The sequence below is a fragment of the Gymnoscopelus microlampas genome (assembly GCF_963454915.1).
Source record: "Gymnoscopelus microlampas genome assembly, chromosome: 23".
In the NCBI taxonomy this organism is placed as follows: domain Eukaryota; kingdom Metazoa; phylum Chordata; class Actinopteri; order Myctophiformes; family Myctophidae; genus Gymnoscopelus; species Gymnoscopelus microlampas.
In genome coordinates, this window is record NC_139960.1 from 5,275,703 (window position 1) to 5,299,237 (window position 23,535).

General features: G+C 43.7%; 1 protein-coding gene across 3 annotated transcripts in view; it reads left to right on the plus strand.

Annotated features, from left to right (window-relative positions):
- Nucleotides 1-23,535, plus strand: part of large1 (LARGE xylosyl- and glucuronyltransferase 1) — a 142,563-nt gene that overhangs the window by 15,314 nt on the left and 103,714 nt on the right. For all 3 annotated transcript variants that reach the window (XR_014600201.1, XR_014600202.1, XM_084049800.1), the window contains exon 2: nucleotides 16,191-16,388. Coding sequence is in view for 1 of the 3 variants with exons in the window: in XM_084049800.1 (XP_083905926.1) it covers nucleotides 16,283-16,388 (106 nt within the window). In the remaining 2 variants the exon portion in view is untranslated. The remainder of the gene's footprint in view (nucleotides 1-16,190; nucleotides 16,389-23,535) is intronic.

Sequence of the window (23,535 nt, forward strand, 5' to 3'; positions counted from 1 at the left end):
TTTCCTTGGAGCCCCCCCCCCTCTTACATCTGACACACACACACACACGGGGTTCTCCTTCCATTCCGACATCTCGCCACTCCGACTAGTGGCTTCCGCGTGCGGTTAGGGTTAGGGTTAGGGTTAGGTATAGGGTTCGTTAACGTCGGAAAGGCGACATGTCGGAAAGGCGAAATGCACCCCACACACACACACACACACACACACACACACACACACACACACACACACACACACACACACACACACACACACACACACACACACACACACACACACACACACACACACACACACACACACACACACCACACCCACACACACTCACTACTAATATCATAACTGTGTTACGGTGATGTTACATAATTTCGGGCCAGACCGCCATGGTTTGGAAACATTGATTTATACCAGCGCTTTTGGTGGATACAGTCACCATTCTTGTTATCTTTCACAGAGCAAGATACTTGATCTTAAAACACTGTATGCATAATATTGGGGGCCCTAAAATGGCTGACTCGCAGCATTTATTTGAGCTGTAAGCAATTTCTTTAAACTAATCTTCCTCTCTAACTTGCTAGTGTGAGCCAAGGATTTCAATAACAAAGGATTAAAGGGCCTCTGCGTTTAGAAGAATCGCGCCGTCTTTGTCCTGCAACCAAATCCCCCACACAAAACACACAAGCGGGACCCCGGGGAGGGAGCCGGGTAGGGGCGCAGATATGGCAGACATAAAGGCTAACGCACTTCCCTGTATTACCTATTGTGAAACTTGTCACAGTGTGAAGATACAGGGGTGTAATAATGACTATGCAGAATGGTACTAGTCAGCAAGCAGGGAAATACATATCTGCTTTAACCCTTTAAGCCCTGAAGAAGCATCTGTGTCACTTTTTGATTTGAGCTAAAAAGCATTATTTTACACTTTGGGCTATTCAAAAATAGCAGATCTACAAGCTCATAGCGCGGCACCGAGTGCCGCACTATGAGCTTGTAGATCTGCTATTTTTGAAAAATCGTTATTTTTTTGCAAATCTTGAGATTTGAGTTACAAAAGCGAACATTTGTAACTCAAATCTTTGCTTCTGGGGAATTCGACAGTTTTTTGAAAAAACTTATGTCGCCATAATATCAGTGGTTCTTTTTTCCATGTCAAGGACCCTCAAAATGACATGTATTTGTCCGCGGACCCCCATCTAAAAATATATGTTCCAGGGACCCCCGGAAGCACAGATTTGAGTTATAAAATAAGTATAAAATAATGCTTTTAGCTCAAATCAAAAAGTGACACAGATGCTTCTTCAGGGCTTAAAGGGTTAATGCGGTGCGATTTGTCTTTTTAGTTGTATTTTTGCAAGCATTGTTTCGTATGTTTTATGCAACCACGTTCTGAAGATGATGGATTACGTCGTAGGGGGGTAAAAATGCGAAAACACCGGTGGTATCTTTTAAACAGAAACGGGACACGGGAAAGTGAAGACTGTGAGACAAGGGAGCTGAATGTAGCCTACCTTCACTTAAAAAAAAAAAAAAAAATGGCAGTCGTAAAGGGGGTGCAGAAGTGTAATTTATTAGGCTGGTTTGTCAGTGCAAGACAAGTTTCATCATAAAAGATATATGGCTACCCCAAGGGAAACTTGCCCACATCTGCAAGATTAATAAACTCTTAAATTCTCTCAATTATTCTGTTTCAAAAAGGTGCCAAGTCAGCAGTAAGCATTCAACTCAGCCTGGGTATTTTGTGGCAGACGCTCTGAGCCAAGACTCACAATCTTTGATTTAGAGATTGACAAAAGGCTTTGTGTTTTAACCCATTAAGACCTGGAACTGTGTCATTTTTAGATTTGAGCTAAAAAAGCATTATTTTACACTTTGGGCTATTCAAAAATAGCAGATATACAAGCTCATAGCGCGGCACCGAGTGCCGCGCTATGAGCTTGTAGATCTGCTATTTTTGAAAATGTGTGAAAATGTGTGCAAATCCTTGAATATGTATATTTTTAAAGCGAACATTGTTAACTCAAATCTTTGCTTCTGGGGGGTCCCTGGAACAACATATTTTGATGGGGGTCCGCGGCCAAATACATATAATTTTGGGGGTCCTTGACATGAAAAAGATTGAGCACCACTGATATAGAAACATACGTTTTTCAGAAAACTGTTGGGATTTAGGAGACATGTAGAATCGGCTTCAGGTCTCAATGGGTTAATTCATTCTCTGGGCTAAAACTATAGGAGCTTGAATGGTTGTTGTTTTTCTGACGGCAACAAAGAATGCACACTAATGAGAAAGGAAGAACGCCACCCTGAAGACGAATGTTTCGGGAGATGGATATTTATTTCCCCTCGCCTCCAGCTCACAGAGTGGGGCTTGATTAATTGCTGCGAACCCCACCTGCAAAGGTCTGGAACGATGAGGAGAAGTTCGTTGCTGCTGTTTGGATAAAATATAGGCCAAGATTTACATGAGTGAGAGATAATACTGTATGTTATGTGTGACTCAAAATGGTTAGATAGCGACAGATAATTAACCACTTGAAACATGGCATCCCTATTCTGGGGTTAGCATTTGGGAGAAGATATATAGCCGTTGCCGTTAACACTGCAATGCGTTGTGAGCTTGTAGATCTGCCTTTTTTCTTTTGGCGAAAACATTTAGCGTAGAGTGAAAGCAGGAGGGGGCCTAGTATAGAGCCCTGGCGGACTTGGGTCAATTAAGTGTAGGGTTTATGTAACTAGGGAACGTCTGGAATTGCCTATCTCTTTGTGTGTGGGTTTTGACCACATGAACAAACAACAACATCGTTTGGGGGCTTTTCGGGGCGCTGCACAAGAGCAGAAGCGACGGGGGCCTGTTTTTGAATTAGCTTCAGAGGAGCGTCTGCCTTCAAGGGGGGGGGCGCAAGCAATTTCTTTTTTAAGTGTGTACTGTGAACAGGGTGTTGGTCTCTCCATGGGAAATGGAACATCACTCCCCATATCTCATATTAATGAGTCGCCTTATGTTAGAGCCAGCTAGGGGGAAAAAAGCCTGGTAAAAACCGTGGATTAATTGGTTTCCGTTTCATAGGAGGATGACATACAGTAGAATGCCATCATAGTATGTCATTACCCATGTGTTCCCGGGTGCGGGTTCGCTAATACGTAGACTACGTTATTCTTCCTCATTAATTAAGACGCTATGATGGGCTATTGTGACCTCAGTTGCCTTTCTATCTTGGGCGGTAACGGATGAGGAAGCGAGAATGGCTTTAAGTAAAAAGTGAAACCTTATTACCACTTGAGAGATCACCTGAAAGGCAGACATTATCACTTAGCAGGGACAAAAAAACATGATGGATCTGCACGAGAATTTGGCTGATGCCAGGCAGGTACACACTTTGAACCTCTACCACCACTACTGTGGATTTGAATTATATCTGTGGCATCAGATGTTTGTGTCTGATGCCATTCCCGATTTTTCCCGAGTCCTACACTACTGTTTACCAATATTTTGACTTAAAAAGGACAACATAGTTTCTAATCAATCAATTTGAAGAACTCAATAGGCTCTATGCACAGCAGCCATATTGGGAATGAATTGGGGCCCTTCCTTACTTCCTTCACAGGTGTTACAGTACCAATGATACTAATTAAGGCTCTGTTCCATTCCATTTAGTGTGGCACAGTGGTTGTCTTATTTTCAAGGACCCCCATAACTCTGAGAGTGTACAAATGGAACCAAATGGACCCGTAAGGGTCCATTTGGTTCCATTTGTACACTCTCAGAGTTACACACCATTTGGGAGTCAAAATGGAGTGTTTCTAGTGAGCCAACATGCACGATATCAGCACCCTGACCAGAATGGAACAGAGCCTTCATTAGTATCATTGGTAACACCTGTGAAGGAAGTAAGACGAGGCCCAATTTCTTTCCAATATGGCTGCTGTGCATAGAGCCTATTAAAATTCAAAAATAGAACATTCAAAAATAGCCGATACAAGCTCACAACGATAATAATCGACCAAACTGATACGGCCTCTCCTCCATACAGCCAGGCCTCCATCCTGGAACGTAGGAGGAGGAGGAGGAGGATCTCATACGCATGGCGACCCAGGAGTCTTAATACCTACCTCAACAGAATGTCAATGAGTGCACAGCTTAGGTAACATAATGAAATGGAAGGTAACTCCCCCTCCACGATCAATACGTTTCTGTTTTTTCTTTCTTTTTCTAACTCGGGACCCATTTAGTCCAGAGTACACTCTGTACTGATGTCAGGATAATTGTCTACTGTTGTGACCCGAGGCCATACTTGATTATCATGTAAAGAGTGAGATGCTCCGCTCCACTGGCCCCTGGACATAACCGGTGGCAGGCTCTTCTTTGCGTTGGTGCCTCTTGTCTCTTCTCTGAACACATAGAAATACAAAGGTGCCAACTGGAAAATAAAACTGATTCTTCAGAGTGATGTCATAGAAAATGCCATTCTTGCTTCCTGAAAGGTTCTTCATAGAACCATTTTTTTGAATGGTTCTTTTTTTTTTTTTTTTAAGATTTTTTTGGGGGCTTTTATGCCTTTATTTAGACAGGGCAGTAGGCTGACAGAAAATGGGTAGAGAGATGGGGGGAGACATACAGCAAAGGTCGTCGGGATCGGGAGTCGAACCCGCGACACGCTGTCAAGCTGGATTACCAGCGTATGTGGTATGCGCCTGGACCGCTAGGCAAGCGGACGCCCCTGAATGGTTCTTTAAAGCAACCCATAACCACTTAAATCCTACATACTTCATCGACCAGCGTCCCGCAGGGGTCTATACTTGGTCCCCTCCTTTTTCCTTCTACACCAAGTCTCTTCATTGTCATTGAAGTTTTCAGCAGCTAGAATCATGACATTGTTTGAGCCTGTTTCTTTTTTGCGCAACGCTGTCGCAAATTCCCTTGTTGAAGTTAATTGTGTTCACCTGTTTTGCTGCTTTGAGCAACAGGCACAGATCCCAGCCAGGCCAGGTTGCCTACCCAGGGCTGTGAAAGTCATAGTAACCAATTGGAATGGAATCTGCTCAAACTGACTGGTATACTCATACAAAACCATGTGTAGGCTGTATATCATTGCTGTCGGGTGGAAACCTTGTATGTCCAAAACCGTTCCTTCTCATTGTGTTTGGAGCTTGTACTGTAGATCTGCTATTTTCACTCTTTTAGTGCGACACTCTCATGATGAAGTAGGACATTCATTCATGAAAAAAACATAAAAAGTCGAACGATGGAGATACAAGGATTCTGCCCGACAATGACGATAATAGGATTTAATATTTTGCATTTATCCATGAAAACATTAACATTTGGTCAAAGCATGGGTAATCGGTGTCGGTGTCGGCATCGGCATCGGACAAACAATCTGGTATCGGTCGGGCTCTAGCAGAAACACACTGCCCTCTTGCTGTGTTTTGATGTTTCCTTCCATTTCATCACTGTTTGTTTTTGGTTGTCCAAAAACATTCCTGCCTACCAAAACCAACCAACCAACATGCAGTGAGAGGGCAATGTGTTCCTGCATGGGAATACCACCACACTACACTACTCCAGTGCCTGATGACTGCTGGTCTAGAGGGAAATGATGGGTAAAATAATGATATATTGTTTTGTTATTTAAACACAGGCACATACTATGCCTTTAAGACATGCTCAACATTGGAAATGCTAGGGTTTAAGTGGTTAAAGGTACCTCAAAAGAACCATCAAAAAAGGTTCTTTGAGGAACCAGAAAAAACAAAGGTTCTCTAGAACCCTATGAGGAACATTCCTCACTAAATAAAACGGTTCTTTAGAAGTTGATAAGCTCTTTGTGAAACCATTATAGCCTGAAAGAACCATTTACTGTAAGAACCATATTTCTTCTGTGTGAGGAGCTTGCCTTACTGTCTGTCTGGCAGTAATATGCACAGTTTGTTGCACCAAACGCACGCTTATCGCCTCCTCTGCTGCTGAGCTCCCAGAGCTGACTGAAAGAAAGTTGCCCCCACTTTTGTCCTTTGCAGCCGCCCCCACGGCTATCTGTATATAGGTTGACGGTGGAGGGCAGAGCCCCGTCCTTCACGCTTCCCTCTTCAAAGGAGACTTAAGAGACGCTGCCATAGCTCAACGTGAAGTGCAATCTGGGATCAAACCAGAAGTGACAAGCTTAATAAACCATCATCTGGCACGGTGTCACCGTTCTCCCTTTGCAGAGAGAGAGAAGATTTCTTTCCACGGCAAGGGGTGTGGGAGGGATAGTTCTAGTGCTGTTCCTAATGTACATTTACACTTTCATAACTAAGCCTCAAACTCGAGTCCACAAAGTGTCAGTTGTCATATAGGATCACCCTAGGTGGACGGCTAAATTTAGACGTCTTTCTGGAGTTTATTGGACAGGACCAAACGTTGACCTCCGTCTGAGTAATGAACTGTGTCACTGCAGACTTCAGGAATCATCTTTAACGGAACTCGAGAACGAGCGCCAGTCCCAATTCATCTTGTTACCGCGAGTGTCGTTTCGGTTTGGCTTAGAACTCTTCTTTTTTTTTTTTTTGCAGGGATAAGATAGAACTTTCTAGAATTAAGTTCATCCATCAGTGCCTAAATTAATCTAAGAGAGGTGGTTTGCATTGTCGGGCTTGCAGGAAAAGCCTCGCTCCCTTTGTCCATAATAAATGAGACTTAGGGGAACGTTGGCAGCAGGTAAAACAAAAACAAAGTGCCTTTTGCAAGTATCTGTACACACGGCATATAAAGTAAAAGTCTCCGCCAAGGTAGAAAGGCTTTTATGTTCATTTGCATTATTTTCTCCAAACCCATAATGCATTACATGCACCCATAGGTAACCCTGCCTCCTGCATCCGCTTCACTCCCGTGCTCTATTGCGGTATGCTCCGTAAAATAATAGTATGCAGGAAAAGCACATACTGTATCTACGGCAGTGTATATATGCACACTTCTATTGAGTCCATGCTTTCATGTTTCTTTCCTGTGAAAATGCATTAAAATTCAACACAATCTGCGTGCTGGCTATGAATCATGCAGCCGCTCCTGGCTCGCCATCAACAGGAAGCGAGGCGGCGCGAACGCATCGCTCCCCCTTAGTCACCGCGTAGTCTCGCCTTCAGTTCACAGGGAATTGTTGTGGAAAATCAAAGTCGAGGTTCCTGTTGCATCAAACCATTCGAGGAGGTGCGTGTTCAGTGGGGAAATTATTGTGTTCTGTTCCAGTTTAAGGCTCTGTTTCTCCTCTCCGGTGACCTGTTTGTATGAGCAGTAATGGATGTTACAGTTTTGTGAGATAATGAGAATGGAAATAGATATAAAAAAGATAAGAAAAAAATTGGTTTGAAGTTCTCTGTTGACAGGCAAAGCCACCCACTGATGTGCCAGATGCTGCCATGGCTCTCGCTGTTAGTTTTAGCGTTTTGTTTATGCTCTGTGCGGATGTATTTCTGTATGAACAGAACTTTGAACGCTGCTGCGGCTGCACTTATCATGCAAGTTATATATGATTTATTCATGGTTTGAGTAATTGTGGAAATCCATGGCTTGTAATTGGTCTGCGTCGTGATTTAGGGGTCCAATTACATCGGCCTCGCTGAAAGCGGGGCGATTCTTAATGTTTTGATGGATTCGGATTCTACGGGCTCTTTCACCAAATCACCATCAGTTCTTGCTTTGACTGTCACTTGAGTGTGCCCTGTGCCACAGAAGATGCCCACTCATCTAATTACCTTGGCACTGTGGCGGGGGGCACCCGCTGCCAGGAGTACCGAGTGCCTTAATAATTCTGCAGAAGCTCTGAACCGAGCCAGGCCTGTCCACTCCATTGTGCAGACGAAGCAACACTTTAGAGGACATTCAATTCCTCCCTCTCTCTATGTGCCACTTTTATCTATTTGTGTCTTTAAAGATTAATTTACAGGCACTAATTTCACTTTTCCTTCCTGCAAATTATGATTATCTTTGCTTAAAGGGCTATTCCTAATCCTCCCCGTTCACTTTACATATCAATTTGCGTTGGTGTCCACATGCTCATTTATTTTCTAGATGGCTACTTATAGGTTAAAGTATAATTCTCTCTGCTACATCATGCACATAAATAAGGCATTATCATCAGTGGAATACAAACTGCTGGTTATTAATCCTCCTTTTTTGAACGGTTAGCCATGGGGCGTAATGCATATCCTTTGTCTTGTGTACAATTTAATCTTCTCTGTGGAAGTACTTTGTTCTGCACGAAATGAGTTTTCAGAAGAGCGGCAAGCAAAGACTACATTTTCAATATCTCGGGGTGCTTTTGAAGCTAATGGCCAGTGAAGAGGGCACAACAGTGGGCCGTCAAACTGCCTGTCATAATTGTTTAGCCAGCGTGGAGTCACCATTTCCGTCGGCCATTCAGTGATGTCGATGGCATCTGTCTATAACAAGCTCTTAGCTGTGTGAAGGGGCTGCTATCTAGGCATCTAATACTCATGTGAGCTGAGCTGAAGACTCTTGTTCCGCAGACACAAAGTGAGGTCAGTGTGTAGTGTGAAGAGGCCGTTGTACTGTACCACTCAGAATTCCCAACAGCAATTATTTGTAATTGAAATTGTTTTACTTGTACAGTATGCCAAGTACATTTTTGCATATACAGTACCCAGACTTTCTCCTGTGCATGTAACCCATCCTAACTATTTGGAGCAGTGGGAAGCCATTTTCCAGAGCCCATAGGGACCAGCTCAGCCTCTAAGGCCCAGCACTGGCAGGAACATAATACTGCATGTTCCTGCCAGCTTGCCATGTATTTTTGGTGTGAAAGCAAACGCAGGAGGACGCAGTGGATACTCACGTGAACACGGGGAGAACATGCAAGCCCCACTCACTCGGGTTTGAAGCCACAACCTTGCTGTGAGGCAACTAACCTGCTAACCAGTGATCCACCGTACCACCCCGGCAATAACTGTGATCACAGCGCACGGTGGATCGCCTTGTGGAGAAGTTAAACTTACAATCTGGTTAGAGTGTAGATGACACATTTCTCAGACCAGTTAAAATGAACAGCTTTGTTGGCTACAGTGAATCCTGCCAAGGCGCGGGGCTGCCAGTGTGGCAGGGAAAGGAGATGTGGAGCATACAATACAGGATCTGTCAGGGGAGGAGAGGCGAGCTTCCTCCCCTGTCACCTGCACCTCTTTCATCCCAGAGATCGATGTCAGCTTGCTTGCCCACAGGGCCCCCATGAATCCTCATTACCTGGCAAGACCAGGAGACAGACGGGGACCCGTCCACAGCTTCCCTTTGAAAGGGAGACCTGCTCCTATCCTTCCCTCTGGTCCAGCTGGGAGTGTGGACATGGGCCAGCACACCCCTCCCTGTCAAAACCACACACAGGTCCCCAGACAAGCTGGGACAGGACAGGGTCTGGCAAGGTCACCTCAAGCGAACTATTCGGAGGATTTCATGCATGCATTATTGTGGATTGAACTTTTGGAGACTGATTGTCTGCAGGTTATTGAAAATAAATACGGCAAACAAAATGTATTGCAATTTTGGATTAGAATGCATTATGCATTCCAGTCTCAACTGCAGACTTTTAAATTAAATTTGACAGATTCTCTTCATACAAATTCTGACTGGCAGTCTATGTTATGCGTGTGACCTATAGGTACTGGCAAAAAGAGATGCCTCAGGGAATGGTGGATTAAGTATAATGAAGCTAGGCTTCTTGCATCTCCATTAAGGGGTGATATGCATTCCTGGCATGATTTTTAAAGTCCCACTCAACCGCTTAAGAGGAGGATAAGGTGAATGCCGGTAAAATACAAAACAATTCTGAGTGCTGGCATTCCTTCCCCAAGGTGAAACAGTTCTCCCCTGATAGCAGTGGTGTCTTCCAGGATAGTCTCACAGCAGCTAGATGATTAGATAGATATCTTCACATATGGGGCACAGCTATTGAAAGGTTGTTAAGGACAGCCTCCCCATGACAGAAAAAGACACAGAAAATGCCCGACAGACAAATTGACTGACTAACCACAGATACTGTACATCTGAAAATATTTTGTGTTTCAATATTTTTCCAAATATTTCAGAAATCCAGATCAACAAGCTTGCGATGGTTGTGAGCTTGCGAATCGAATCGGGGACTTTTCTATTTATCTCTTTAAGACCTGAGAAGGCATCTGTGTGTCATTTTTAGATTTCGTTGGGCTATTCAAAAATAGCAGATATACAAGCTCATAGCGTGGCACCAAGTGCCGCGCTATGAGCTTGTAGATCTGCTATTTTTTTTTAAACGTGAACAATTTTGTGCAAATCTTTGAATATATATGTATTTAAAGCGAGCATTTCTAGCTAAAATGTTATTCCTTCTGGGGATTCTACAAATGTCTTCTAAATCAGTTTAAAACAGTTTTCTGAAACACTTATGTTGCTATAATATTAATGTCAGTGTCAAGGAGCCCCACAACGATATGTATTTGGCTGCGGGCCCCCATCTAAAAAAAAAAATGTTCCAGGGACCCCCAGAAGCAAAGATTTGAGTAAAAAACAATTGCTTTATAGATATACATTTAAAGATTTGCAAAGAAAAAAACAGGATTTAAAAAAAATAGCAGATCTACAAGCTCATAGCGTGGCACTCGGTGCCGTGCTATGAGCTTGTATATCTGCTATTTTTGAATAGCTCAACGAAATCTAAAAATGACACACAGATGCGTTCTCAGCTCCCACCGGAAGGATTAGCGCCTCCGTCCTACTCCTCCTGTTCAACAATGCCAACTGCAGGCGCCACCCAGCCTGTAGGAGTTGCAGCGGCCCTTCCCACCTGTCATCCTCCCCCAACCACAGGCAAAATGTGTTCATAATGCTGTAGATGCCCAGCCAAGCCAAATGTACATTGGTGGATTTTGAACCCCTATACTCTGGTGGGGGACTGGTACTTTACCCCTACGTCCCGCGAGCATTTTAGGGCAGGGGTCTTCAAGGTTTTCAGCCCAAGGACCCCCTCTCCGAGAGAGAAATGAAGCAGGGACCCCCCACTATATATTGCATAAACTTTTGTTGCAGATTAAAGCTTTTCATAGATGTTTTATTCATGTTACTGTGTATTTTCAGACATTTTTTTTAATATATTTTTTTATCCCACGATTTTGTAACCCTTTTTCACCATCAGGCGCCCCGGCTGTCATGGGGGAGGCGGTATAGCGACCAGGATTACTACATGTTTTTGTGAGGGTATTAACTACCCTAGGAGACATGGGAGAACATGCAAACTCCACACAGAGTAGGCCCTTTTCACCAACCCCACTTAGGGTATGGGCGCTGATGACGCGGAGGAGAAGACACGCCCCCAGTGCCCACAGCTTCCCCGGCGGGAATCGAACCCAGGACCTTCTAGCTGTGAGGCGACAGCTCTACAGACTGCGCCACCGTGCCCCCGTATTTTCAGACATTTAACCACTTAAACCGTCAATACTTAGTAAACTTTCACTCTGTACTTAGTCTGTACTTAGTCTCTTTTTCCCACTCTCTTTGCCGAAAATAGCCTATCTGTACAGTAGATGCAGCGCGAGGCGTTGTGAGCTTGTAGATCAGCTATTTTTGGATAAAGTTGTCCTTAGAATAAGGATGCTAGGGTTCAAGTTTAAATGTAAAAAACTAAGTTCCTATCACACAATGATTTGGTGGACCCCCTGTAGTACCTCTGAGGACCCCCTAGGGGTCCCGGACCCCCTGGTGAAGACCCCCCTTTAGGGTATTCAAAAAGAATGAGTTTAAAGAATGTTGCTATGCATTTTGCAACTACATCGGTATCGTCATTAGGAAGCAGTTAAGTAGATCCAGGGAATCTTCAGGAAATTGGTTGTGTGCCTGTTAGATGTTCGAATGTAGCGTATTGGGGCATTTTTAAAAGCCACAATGGCCGGGTCACCTGCATGTGTCACTTTCACATACGTATACATCTGAAATCACTCTTCTCATAGCATCTTGTGACGTGTGAACCGTTGGTCAGCTAGTGGCCAGATCGGCCAGCATCTTTCTGGAAAACCAACGGCAGTTTGGTCATCACTGAGTCGAGATGACGAAGCAGTGCGGCTGGATTTGGCCCAGGATGGCTTGGGCATATTTCCTCCCGCAGCCTCTTAATTTAGCTCTATCACCAGAGCAGGCCCGTTGCGTTTGATACCCTCCATTGCCCTGTACGCGGACGGCCAGCGGACGGCGCCTGCGGCTGCTTTTAGACTCGTCATGTCTTCATCGCTGAGTGCGGCTGTCAGTTTGACAAAGGCGATTGGTCCTGCTGGCTGAGTGCTTGTAAGAGGAGTACATGGAGGCAATTGTGTGCTTATAGGCTCCTATAGTCAGCAGCGTTTGCAGCTTCTAGTGTGGCCAATGGTGCGAGACAGCTTCTCATCCCCTCACGCGGGGCATCTCAACCACTTTGTCAAATATACGCTACACTGTGTGCTCCTGGAGTGCACGTCATAATTTTGGGGCAATATTGCCCAGAAAACATGTCTCAGTTCTTATTTTATTTCCAACGTGGCATAATCAGCTTCTTGTCCACAGTGGGGCTCATCAGTGATAGAGCCCGACCGATGCCAGATTACTGGATCAGAACCCACATTTGGAGAGTCCTAGACCAGTGATTAACCAGGTTTTGACTGACATTTTGTCAAGAAGTGATACATCTTGAAGTCTATTAGAACAACACAAATAACTTTGTATTAGATAAATCCAATGCCTCTACAAGCTCGCAGTATTGTGACGTGTCGTAAGCTTATAGATCTGCTATACTATTTATTTGAAAACCTTTGACAATCTTTAACTTAAATGACATGCCCAAAACAGGAATGCCAAGTTGAAAGTGGTTAAAATAATGAGTTATCACTTTCCATAGAAAGTTATTTAGAAATGTAATTTGATCCTATTTTTCATACATTTCAAATTGAGCTTAGATGTAATAGTACGGTCAACAAGCAGAGGGAGGACAACTTTACCCATTTTCAACCTATCTTCATATAATTATGGCACCATTTCTGTCTACTCATTCTGTGGCTGTGGACAGTTGAGAAACCTACCTACCAGTGACATCATTGGCAGGCAGGTTTGATCATTTCAAACAAGATTTCAGTATTGTTATTTGATTTGTTATTGATATGAGAACAACGGCTTGCTAACTTTCCAAGAAGAGAAAAGCTGATGTCACTGGTAGGCAGGTTTCTGATCTGTCCACAGCCCTCTTCTGACACTCAGGCTGAGTAGAAACAAATGGTACCATGTTATAATGAGCATTAGTGAGGACCAATTATAGTGGTCTTGGCATAATCATTGCCTACTCTTAAATAAAATAAAGATGCATTAAAATGAAAGTCAAAGTCAATTATAATTTTGGGGATGCAGTAACTACAGTACAGCTATTTGGATTCTTTGCCAGTTACAGTATGTGTATGTACCTCTAGAATATGAAGCCCCACAGTATCTTCTGTAGTCCATTCTAGCCCTCTCAGTTTGTCTCCCCATGGCCTTTTTCAACCAATAGACCATGGCTTCCGTAATCATCGCTCATCACTTTTAGTGTCAACACACCGCAATTTACTATTGAGCTCTGGATATTAAATTCCATTTTCTATTAACTTACTGTCGAGCCATGAGGGAAGACTCATCGTTGATATCTATAGTAATGACTATAAACCTGAATGGATATCACATTACTTTTAGTAGTGGGCAAGATTAGAAAAGATTGAATGCGGCTCGCGGTTCCTTTCCCTCTCAAATTCTGTTGTTGTAGGATTGGGGGGGGTGACGCTGCAGAATGGGAAGGGGCTGTTGTGCCAAAGCCGGTGTTTGCTAAACTTCAATTTGACCAGGGGTCGAATGGGAGGGCCGAGTCAGGCCTCAACATTATGTACAGGTATAGCCCGGTCGATGCCGATCCCGATTTTGCACAGTCCCAGACCACAGATTACCGGTGTTTTGACATTTTGTGAATCAATTTGAAGAACTTAGATTTGATATGAGTTTCTAATAAGAGCATGTAACTTGTAAGCAAACAAATACATTTAAATAAACACAGATAACCTTTTGTTTTACCACCTAAGCCCTATTAAAACATTTTCATCAATAGCCGATCTACAAGCTTACCATCTGCCTATTCTTGACAATTTTCTCCTATAATGACATGCCCAAAATAAGGACACCAGGTTGAAAGGGGTGAAAATCGGGACACATCGGCTGCATAATTGCTGATACCGATGTCCTCAAAAAAGTCCAATAACGACCGATGCATCGACCAGACCGATATCTATCAGTCGGTCTCTACTTGCGTCAATGTGCTGAAGAGTTCACAGCCCTCTTTTCCATTAGGGATCCGAACCCACCAATCAAACTGAAGCACAACTTCTGCTCTCCTAGAGATTATACCTCCTCCTGGCTGTGCCCGGTCCCGATTGGTCAAGCTGACATTGACTCTGCACTCGCTCCGGGCCTTGACATCTCACTTGCATATGGTAATGAATGCCCCTAGCATTAAGCAATGAAGATCACAGTACCCATTGGAGAGCCAATATCAGACGGGGGTCAGAGGCTAAGAAACCGTTAAAATGAATCAGAGGCTCTGCTCTCACAACCGCGGTTGTTCTACTTAAAGGGATGCTTCTAATCTCGCCGAGCCTCGTTTAACCCAGTCAAAGTCTTCTTGCTGTTTGCAGCGCCGGGGCCACAACAAAAGCCCCCAAGAGATTCAATAAACGAGAGGGACATTGATGGAAATAAATACCTCAACATCGTTCTAAATGGATCTCTCCCCCGCATTGTTTGGAGTGACACTATGATAATTGGCATCCCGGCTTGTGTGTGTGCCAGTTCGTGTGCTGGCTGTCGGGGGGGCGTATTGTGCCTCATCCCCAGGCAGTCTCTGGTGAAGATTAAAAATCGACTGAGGTCAACCGGCTAATTGGACAAATGTGGTCGTAATGGAAATGAGGATTTATTCTAATATCAAATAATGAGGCTTCTATACTCTCTGCTCTACCCTGTGCTGAACACTGACCAAAATAGCTTTTTTCCTAAAATGGTAGGTCATCAGAGGCCATAATGTGACTGACAAATTCCATGCAAGCGTTTCATGACATGCAAATCCCATGAACTGAGATGGCAGGTTAACGTTCAGATTCATATCTTATGAATTATTTATGGAACTAGATTACTACTTCAGAAGCCCATTCAGTCATTTTCAAACCCCTTAAACCTTAAAACAGTGGCTGTAATTCTCCAACACTCTCCCCTCCGCTTGTCCTTTTTTCTCTCAGACCCTGACCAGTGTTTTTGTTAATTGAATACTTTATTAACAGTTGATTGCTTAAAGGATAACACAAAAAGCCCTTGGGGCTTGTTTCCATTGTGGTCCAGACCTGTGTATTCAATTCATTGAGAGCCTGACCGATATAGTGGTCTGGCAGCCATCAGCCATTATTCAACTTTTTTTTGACATCTTTATCTGTAATCATGCAGCCAGCCTATGTGTATGAGCCTGTCACGATCATGAGATTTAAAAAAAAAAAATGTTTTTCAACAGCCTTTTTTTCTTTTCTCTCTCTTTAAAATAAAAATATGGGTAAAAAAACATTGGTAATCTGTGTTCTAGGACTGAATATGAATGAATCTCTTGCTCAGAGCTGTCATAGGCTAACGTGTGTGGGCTTTGTACCAGAGGCCAGAACAGAATCGGCATGCGCTCAGCCTTGATGACATGTACAGGGCAGCTCAAGGTGTGGTGGTCTCTATAACAGTGGTTCTCAAACTTTTTCATGTCAAGGACCCCCAAAATGATATGTATTTGGCCGCGGACCCCCATCTCAAATATTTTGTTCCAGGAACCCCCAGAAGCAAAGATTTGAGCAACAAATGTTTGCTTAAAAATATATATATATTCAAAGGTTTGCACACATTTTCACGATTTTTCAAAAATAGCAGATCTACAAGCTCATAGCGCGGCACTCGGTGCCACGCTATGAGCTTGTATATCTGCTATTTTTGAATAGCCAAAGTATAAAAGGTCATAGTTATTGTGACGCTATATTAACACATTTTGCTGGGTACCCCCTGGAACCCCCTCAAGGACCCCTGGGGGTCCCCGGACCCCACTTTGAGAACCAATGGTCTATAACCTGTATTACTTCCCCCCCCACCCTCCTCTCCCTCTCAGATAGTGCCATGCATCGACCCGGACAACAGCTGCTGCCCACATAGAGGTCACCTCGCCTCTTTTTCACCCCCACTCGCTTTGGCGACCAGAGGATGCTGGGAATGTGTCGTGGGCGCCGGAAGTTCCTGGCGGCGTCTCTCGCCCTGCTCTTCATCCCCGCGCTCACCTGGCTCTACCTGTCTGCCGGGAACTTTCAAGGTAGACAAAAAAGGGCCATTCAGGTCAAAACACTTCTGTTTGCATCCATCATTGTCAGTTTGTGATGTTTTATGTGTGTTATGTTGATGGATTTAGAATTGTTCTAACCCTCCTTCTACACGCTACAGGTCTACACAGACCAGAGATTCTGTGAGGATATTGCAAGTTAGCCCCAAATAATTGGCAAAACACTTAAGATTTTATTGATAATATAACATTAATATAAAAGCAAAGCTCGGCCAAATAATCCGTGAAGCCGATGGGTTGGGTTGGCCAATCAGGGAAGCCAATACACACACGCACACGCACACACACACACACACACACACACACACACACACACACACACACACACACACACACACACACACACACACACACACACACACACACACACACACACACACACACAACACATGGTTCATGGAAATTATAGATAGATGCTAGCTAGGTGTGTAGTTTAGATACATGTTTTGTAGGTTGTTTACTTGTTAACGGACACTAAGCATGTTATTTATATAGATGCCAGGTTTGATGTCTGTCTACCTGTTAATCTTGTTATGTTGTAGCACATATTTGCTTTGCCTGTTGGTTCACAACATTTCATGGAATTTACTCCTAGCTCGCACTTTGTGAGTCGCACTGGATAAGAGCATCTGCTAAATGCCTGATTTGTACATTTGTGAGGTATTTATGCCTTAAAGGGGGAGGAAACCCTGACGCAGACTGAATTTGTCATTTTGTTCTCCAGTTCAGGGTAAAAGCATACAGCAAAACAAACAAAAAAAACAAAAATCAGCCTAGGGTTTCATGCCCCTTTAATGGACACAACCTATGCCATTATGGATATTCAACCCAGGGACATCACAAGGAAGTCTGTTCCTTTGTTGTTAGTAAGTAAGTATCCTTGGGAAACAAATGGTTTCCAAGCCATGTGGCCTATAGGTAAGGAGCCTGTATTCCGTTTCCGTGGCGTGAGGCAGCTTAATGTACAAGTGCACACCCTGGACATGACGCTAGCGTGACGCAGGGAATTACCCCCAATGCAATGTCCCTTGATGCTGAGGGTCAAGCAGGGAGGCATTGGGTACCATTTCTATAGTCTTTGTTATGACTCAGCCGAGGATTGAACCCCCGACCTCCCAGTCTCCGGGCGAACACTCTACGCTACAAAGCCACTGAGCTGGTGGAGTGAACACTAACTGGCTCAGGTGCCATTACTATTTGTGACAGCATCTAAATATGTTTCCTTATCCGAGCCACCAGGGCGCCCAATAAGAATGTTTGTGACAGCATAGATGTGCCTCCTATCCGATGTTATGACACTAAGTTTAGCCAGCATGACACTTTGCTTACCCTGAAAGTTTGAGCAGAGCACAGACTTTTCCAGTAAACAAAGTCACCCTTTTTTTCCTGCTTTTTCCTCTCGGGGTGGTATATTAATGAATTACTGAGGCCTGTCCAAAGTTGATTACTTCCCCCAGACCATTTTAATGACTTTGTCTTCGAGGAGTGAAATTCTGTTGCAGTGTGCCATTATTAATTATGATTAAATTGACAATTTTGACTTAGGGGGGGTCACAGTCGCTGGAGTACATGTGAATGAGTTCCCATAATGCAATAGTCACCAAGGTCTGCAAAGTAATTATTTGATTTGGCAGTAAACTCCTGGCAGCGGGGAGTTCTCGCTGTGGAGTGTGATAACTTGTGAAAGGGCCCTGGCTTGAAGGGAGCCGCTGCTATAGGTGAGCCCTGAATGTGTGAGATGCCCAGGCACACTGTCCCTACCCTTCTCTTTCACACAAACTCTCTTTCTCTCTCTCTCTCTCTCTCTCTCTCTCTCTCTCTCTCTCTCTCTCTCTCTCTCTCTCTCTCTCTCTCTCTCTCTCTCTCTCTCTCTCTATCTCTCTCTCTCTCTCTACCTCTCTCCGCCGTCCACCAATCCCACTTTCAGCTCGCTCCCATTTCATCTTTTCCCTTTCACTCTGCCTTACTTCCACTCCGTCTCTCTATCTTCTTTCTGTCTCTCTTTCTCTCTCTCTCTCTCTGCTGTGTGTTTATCTCAGTCTGATTGGGAGCAGAGAGAGAGAGAGAGAGAGAGAGAGAGAGAGCATGATGGTGTGTCTCTGGGGTCTTTTGTACTCTGTCCGGATGAGCTGCACTCTGGAGCTGCCTCAGACACTGACCCTGTGCTGGGAATGAGGTATAGGGGGAGGAGGGGGGGGCGGGGGGGGGGGGGGTACTCAAATTCTGCTGCAGGATTAGATAAAGACTTCTATTTCTTCCTGGAAAACTGCACTACTAACGTCTCCTCCTGGCCCCACTAGCACGACGACTATTATGCTGATGCTGTTTAACCCTTGAAGACCTGGAACTGTGTCATTTTTAGATTTGAGCTAAAAAGCATTATTTTACACTTTGGGCTATTCAAAAATAGCAGATATACAAGCTCATAGCGCGGCACCGAGTGCCGCGCTATGAGCTTGTAGATCTGCTATTTTTGAAAAAATCGTGAAAATGTGTGCAAATCTTTGAATATATATATTTTTAAAGTGAACATTTTTAACTCAAATCTTTGCTTCTGGGTGTCCCTGGAACAAAATATTTTGATGGGGGTCCGCGGCCAAATACATATCATTGTGGGGGTCCTTGACATGAAAAAGATTGAGCACCACTGATATAGAAACAAACGTTTTTCAGAAAACTGTTAAGATTTAGGAGACATGTAGAATCGGCTTCAGGTCTTAAAGGGTTAACCCAACACGGTACAGCTGAAATCTCATTTGGTGTAGTTATTATTCATGCAATGAAGAGTTCTTTTTTTTGTTCAGGGTATATCTCGGTGGTACTGTAATGTGTTGACTCCAGTCGGAAAATGAGATGAAATCAAAATGTTGTTTTCTCGCCGATCTCCCCGCGCAGAAGCAGATATAACAAACACATCTACATTCTGCCAGCCCTCTCGGCTGTATATACCTGCGAGCTAGCCGCGCAGAGGAACACACAAATACTAATTTCCGAACAAAGGATCCCCCACCCCCTCCCCCCTGAGAGGGAACGACTGTCTCTTTCTCATTAATCACAACTCTTGTTCATTACTTAGCCATTCTGACCTTCTCACCCAATTAATTTTAAGTTCCTTTCAAGGCTCGCAAGTTGAACCCTCTGGGTCTGGCTTTCAGAACCGGAGGAGAGTCTTTCAAATAGCTAAAAAAGTGAGAGTTGGGCCACTCTGGGGACATCATGCAAAGGGAGAAAAAAAAACATTACCTCTGGTCGCTCAGACGTGTAAATGTCTCTGTCTGTCTGTGTCCTCCGGATGACTTGGCCCTTTAGGCGATTAAGTACACCGGGCATCGCCAACTGGGGGATTGGTCAGTTGTTAGCGAAGACTTTGTTCATCGTCCAACAGACACAGAAGGATATTTCTATGTCCAGGGGTGAGGGTGGGGGAAGGGGTGGTCGTTGTTTTTCTGCTGCTCCCTGTCTCTGTAGTCTTCACTGGTTCTCAAAGCGGGGTCCTCGAGAGGGTTCCTGGGGGTCCAAAATGAGGAACGGTTTAAACCATTATTTTTCAACCTTTTTTCATATCAATGTCGATTATTTATTCGTCATTTGAGCCGCGGACCACCGCTTGATGAGATTTAGACTCTCAGACCCCAAAAAAGACCCACAATTCCATGCTGTATTGATGTGGAGAGATGACAGGCCAATAAAAATAACAGTCCTTCTACATTCTGTAATTGTGAAGACTTCTTGTAAATTAAGTAATGCAGATGTTTAACAATAGTTTAACTCTTCATTTTACACTCTCAAGAGTTAAAGATCTGTAAGGGTCCATTTGGTTACCAACTCTCCATCCTTTAGCTGGGGACCACTGGTGGTCCCCGGACCACTGGTTGAGAACCACTGGTTTAAACACTTAAGCCCTATAAAATGCTTTGGCTATTCGAGATAACTGATCTATGAGCTCATTGACCTTGCAGGTCTACTATAATAATTTTCTGAAAGTGTTGACAAATCTCTTATTTCTCTGGCATAAAATCTTACAAATGGGGGTTTGTGGCCAAATACAAATCGATTTGAGGGTCCTTGACATGATAATGTTTGAGAGCCGGTGTTCTACAAGAGTGCTCTTTGGGGATCGTTTTTGTGCACATTGATACTCTGGGATCGATGCGTCTAGGAGAGTCGTTGTGGAGGGACCATTGTTGGCACCCACAGTGTTTTTACAAGCATACTGTAGTTGCAAAGACACAGGCTGACATTTGATGCCTGGCTCCTGACCCTCCGTGGTTTGGCTGTGCATCAGAGAATGTTTTACTGTGGTTGTGGTTGTGTGTGTGTGTGTGTGTGTGTGTGTATGTGTTGCTGATTTGGCTGCTATTGCTGCCGGTGGTGTCGGTGTCACGGTTTTACCAAGAGACGGCGGCTCCCAGACAGTGGGAGTGTGTTTATCACAGCCGACGGGGGTGAGAATGAGAGCTCCGACATGATTCAGGGATTTGTAGTTCTGCAGTTATCCCACTGTGATTCAGCTGTGATACGATAGGCACAACCAGAGGATGGAAGCATTATGTCTTATTTTCTTTTTATTTCAGGAGAGTTGGAAGGCTATTCGACTTCCATTTTTTTTTTCATGGCATCAGTAGACACACTAGTTCCTTGGATGGTTAACTTTCACACGACCTTGTAGTCGTCCCATTTCTCCGTTTGACTTAATCGCCATCGTCAGAAGAGCCTCTTTACAGCGTCGGGGAGAATTCCCCTGCCACTTGAGGTACACAGAACGTGACAGTTCCAGGCCTCTGTAACTTGATTTAGCCTTGTGCTACATTAATGCCTTCAAGGGAGATGAAAGTCGCTCCACTCAAGAAGTACGAGATGACTTTTCACCTTTCAATACAAACATATAAATAAAACGGAGGCTATTGTTGTGTGCTACTCGTGCCACTATCCCTTAATGTAAACAGTGCTACTCTCCCTTAATGTAAACAGAAACAGAGGCTCCTAGCTGTTTTTTTTCTTTCTAGGGGAATGGCTTCTTGAAATGGAGAATCCCTGGAGAGCTATGGTTTGAGCTGTAATGCATTATAAGGCTTGAAGTGCCACTAGTCGGCAAGTGAAGAGCGGCTGGGTTATAGTGCAAATCTGCGTAGTCATTAAGTGACCGACCAGCGCGGGTGCAAGCTCCTCATTCATAACTTATTTACATTATCCTCATGAATATGCAGTGTGTTGATTGCCCAAAGCAGAACCGCTCCTTCTCCACATTAATTGGGACATTCATGTTTATGGAAACTTCATCATGTCACTGTAGTGAAATCCGCCGCCAATGAATCATAATGCTTTCTTTTCCATCCCCCACATCCGCCCCAGATCAACACATAAAGCTCAGAACTCTTAGCAACCCCCCCAAAAAAGCAATTTGAAAGTGAAACTGAATAGTTCAATGCGATTGACTGCCAAATACAGTGAGAGAAGATCATCAGGAGGAAAGGGGAAGTTGTCAAAATGCCAAAAAAGACTCCAGCACACACACACACTCACTTGGCTCTTTGCATACATGAAAGTCCCTGCTTTCCTGAAGGTGGCATACCCTTTTCCTGCCAGATTCCCATAGCTTTGTTTGATTGGCTCGACAGCAGATTTGAACCAGAAACTCATGATGTCATAATAATCTTTTCCGGTTAAAATATGCAGCTGAGCCTACCATCTGAACCGGAACAGGGTATGCCACCCTCTGGAAACCCCAGGAGTGCAATTACGCACAGAGCCTATTATGAAAAAATAAATAAAAACTTTATTTTGTTCATAAGCTATTTTATTTAAAGAAAAATCTTCCAAGTCTGACAAACAAATGCTCAACTTGCATGTAGCAGACAGTGTGGGATTTTGCATTCTTAATACAATACTACCCACATAGTGTACTCACTTAGTGTACAACCCCCACCTCTCTGAGGTCACACCATATATTTTTTGCTCAGTTTTTTATCCACACCCCCTCATCTCTCTCTCTCTCTCTCTCTCTCTCTCTCTCTCTCTCTCTCTCTCTCTCTCTCTCTCTCTCCCCTCTAATTGGCAAAAAACGATTTTAATGGCAAAATAACATTAATATTAAAAAAGACTGTATGTTAAAAAAATTGCATGGTATTTGTTCTTTAAAACCTTGAAAAAAAATGTTTTCATTGTGATATCGATACATGGGTACCTAAAGTATACAACGTTAGTTCCATATAGATAAATAGATAGATAGATAGATAGATAGATAGATAGATAGATAGATAGATAGATAGATAGATCGATCATTAAAATAAACATGCTCTGAAAATGGGTGGGCCACGGATGCTTTGGAGATCTCCAAGTGGTCCCTGATCCAGGAAAGGTTGATAATCACTGTGCCACATCATTGTGAAGACTTATGACCACACTGTACAAATCAGCTGTTGTCATGGCTACCAGATCGCCGTTGGCAGTCCGTCTTTGTGTGGGAATGAAATGGAAAATAGGGCTGCAACTATTGATTATTTTCTTAGCGATTAGTGTGTAGATACTTTTTCAGATTAATAGAATAATTGAGAATGTTTTATGTTTTATTTTTAATATATCAACAAATTGATTAACTACTTAAAGCAGCACTATGTAACTTTTTAACAACTACTGTATATAGCATATTATGTCCCAATTGTTTAATGTTTAAGCAATAACAATCATCCTTCCATAATGTATAGACTCAGGGGGGTCCCTGCTAGGGGCTTGAGTGTATTTCTACGTACAGGGGAGACCGTGAGTTTCATCCTGGTATTTACCAAGGCAGAACTAACCTGACTCCGCCAGATGGAAGAAGCTTGCTTCACACTTGTTTTCACAACCTACTTCCATGTAGTATCTCGGTAGCCCAACCGCTGAAGAGGGTGGTTCCTTTTTTCAAGCTACTTGGCAGGTGATTGGATGGGACAGTCTGTCTGTCACCGTCTGGGCGTGCTAACTCCAACCAATCATATTGACGTGTCTACATGACGTATAGTAGCTGAGCCAGCAGGAACTGCTGGCTCAGTTCTTTTGTAAACTATATTCAACCATGATGAATAGTGAAAGAACTACAATGCAACAGGCGCTTCTCGATGGCATCCCGCCCAGTCTAGCC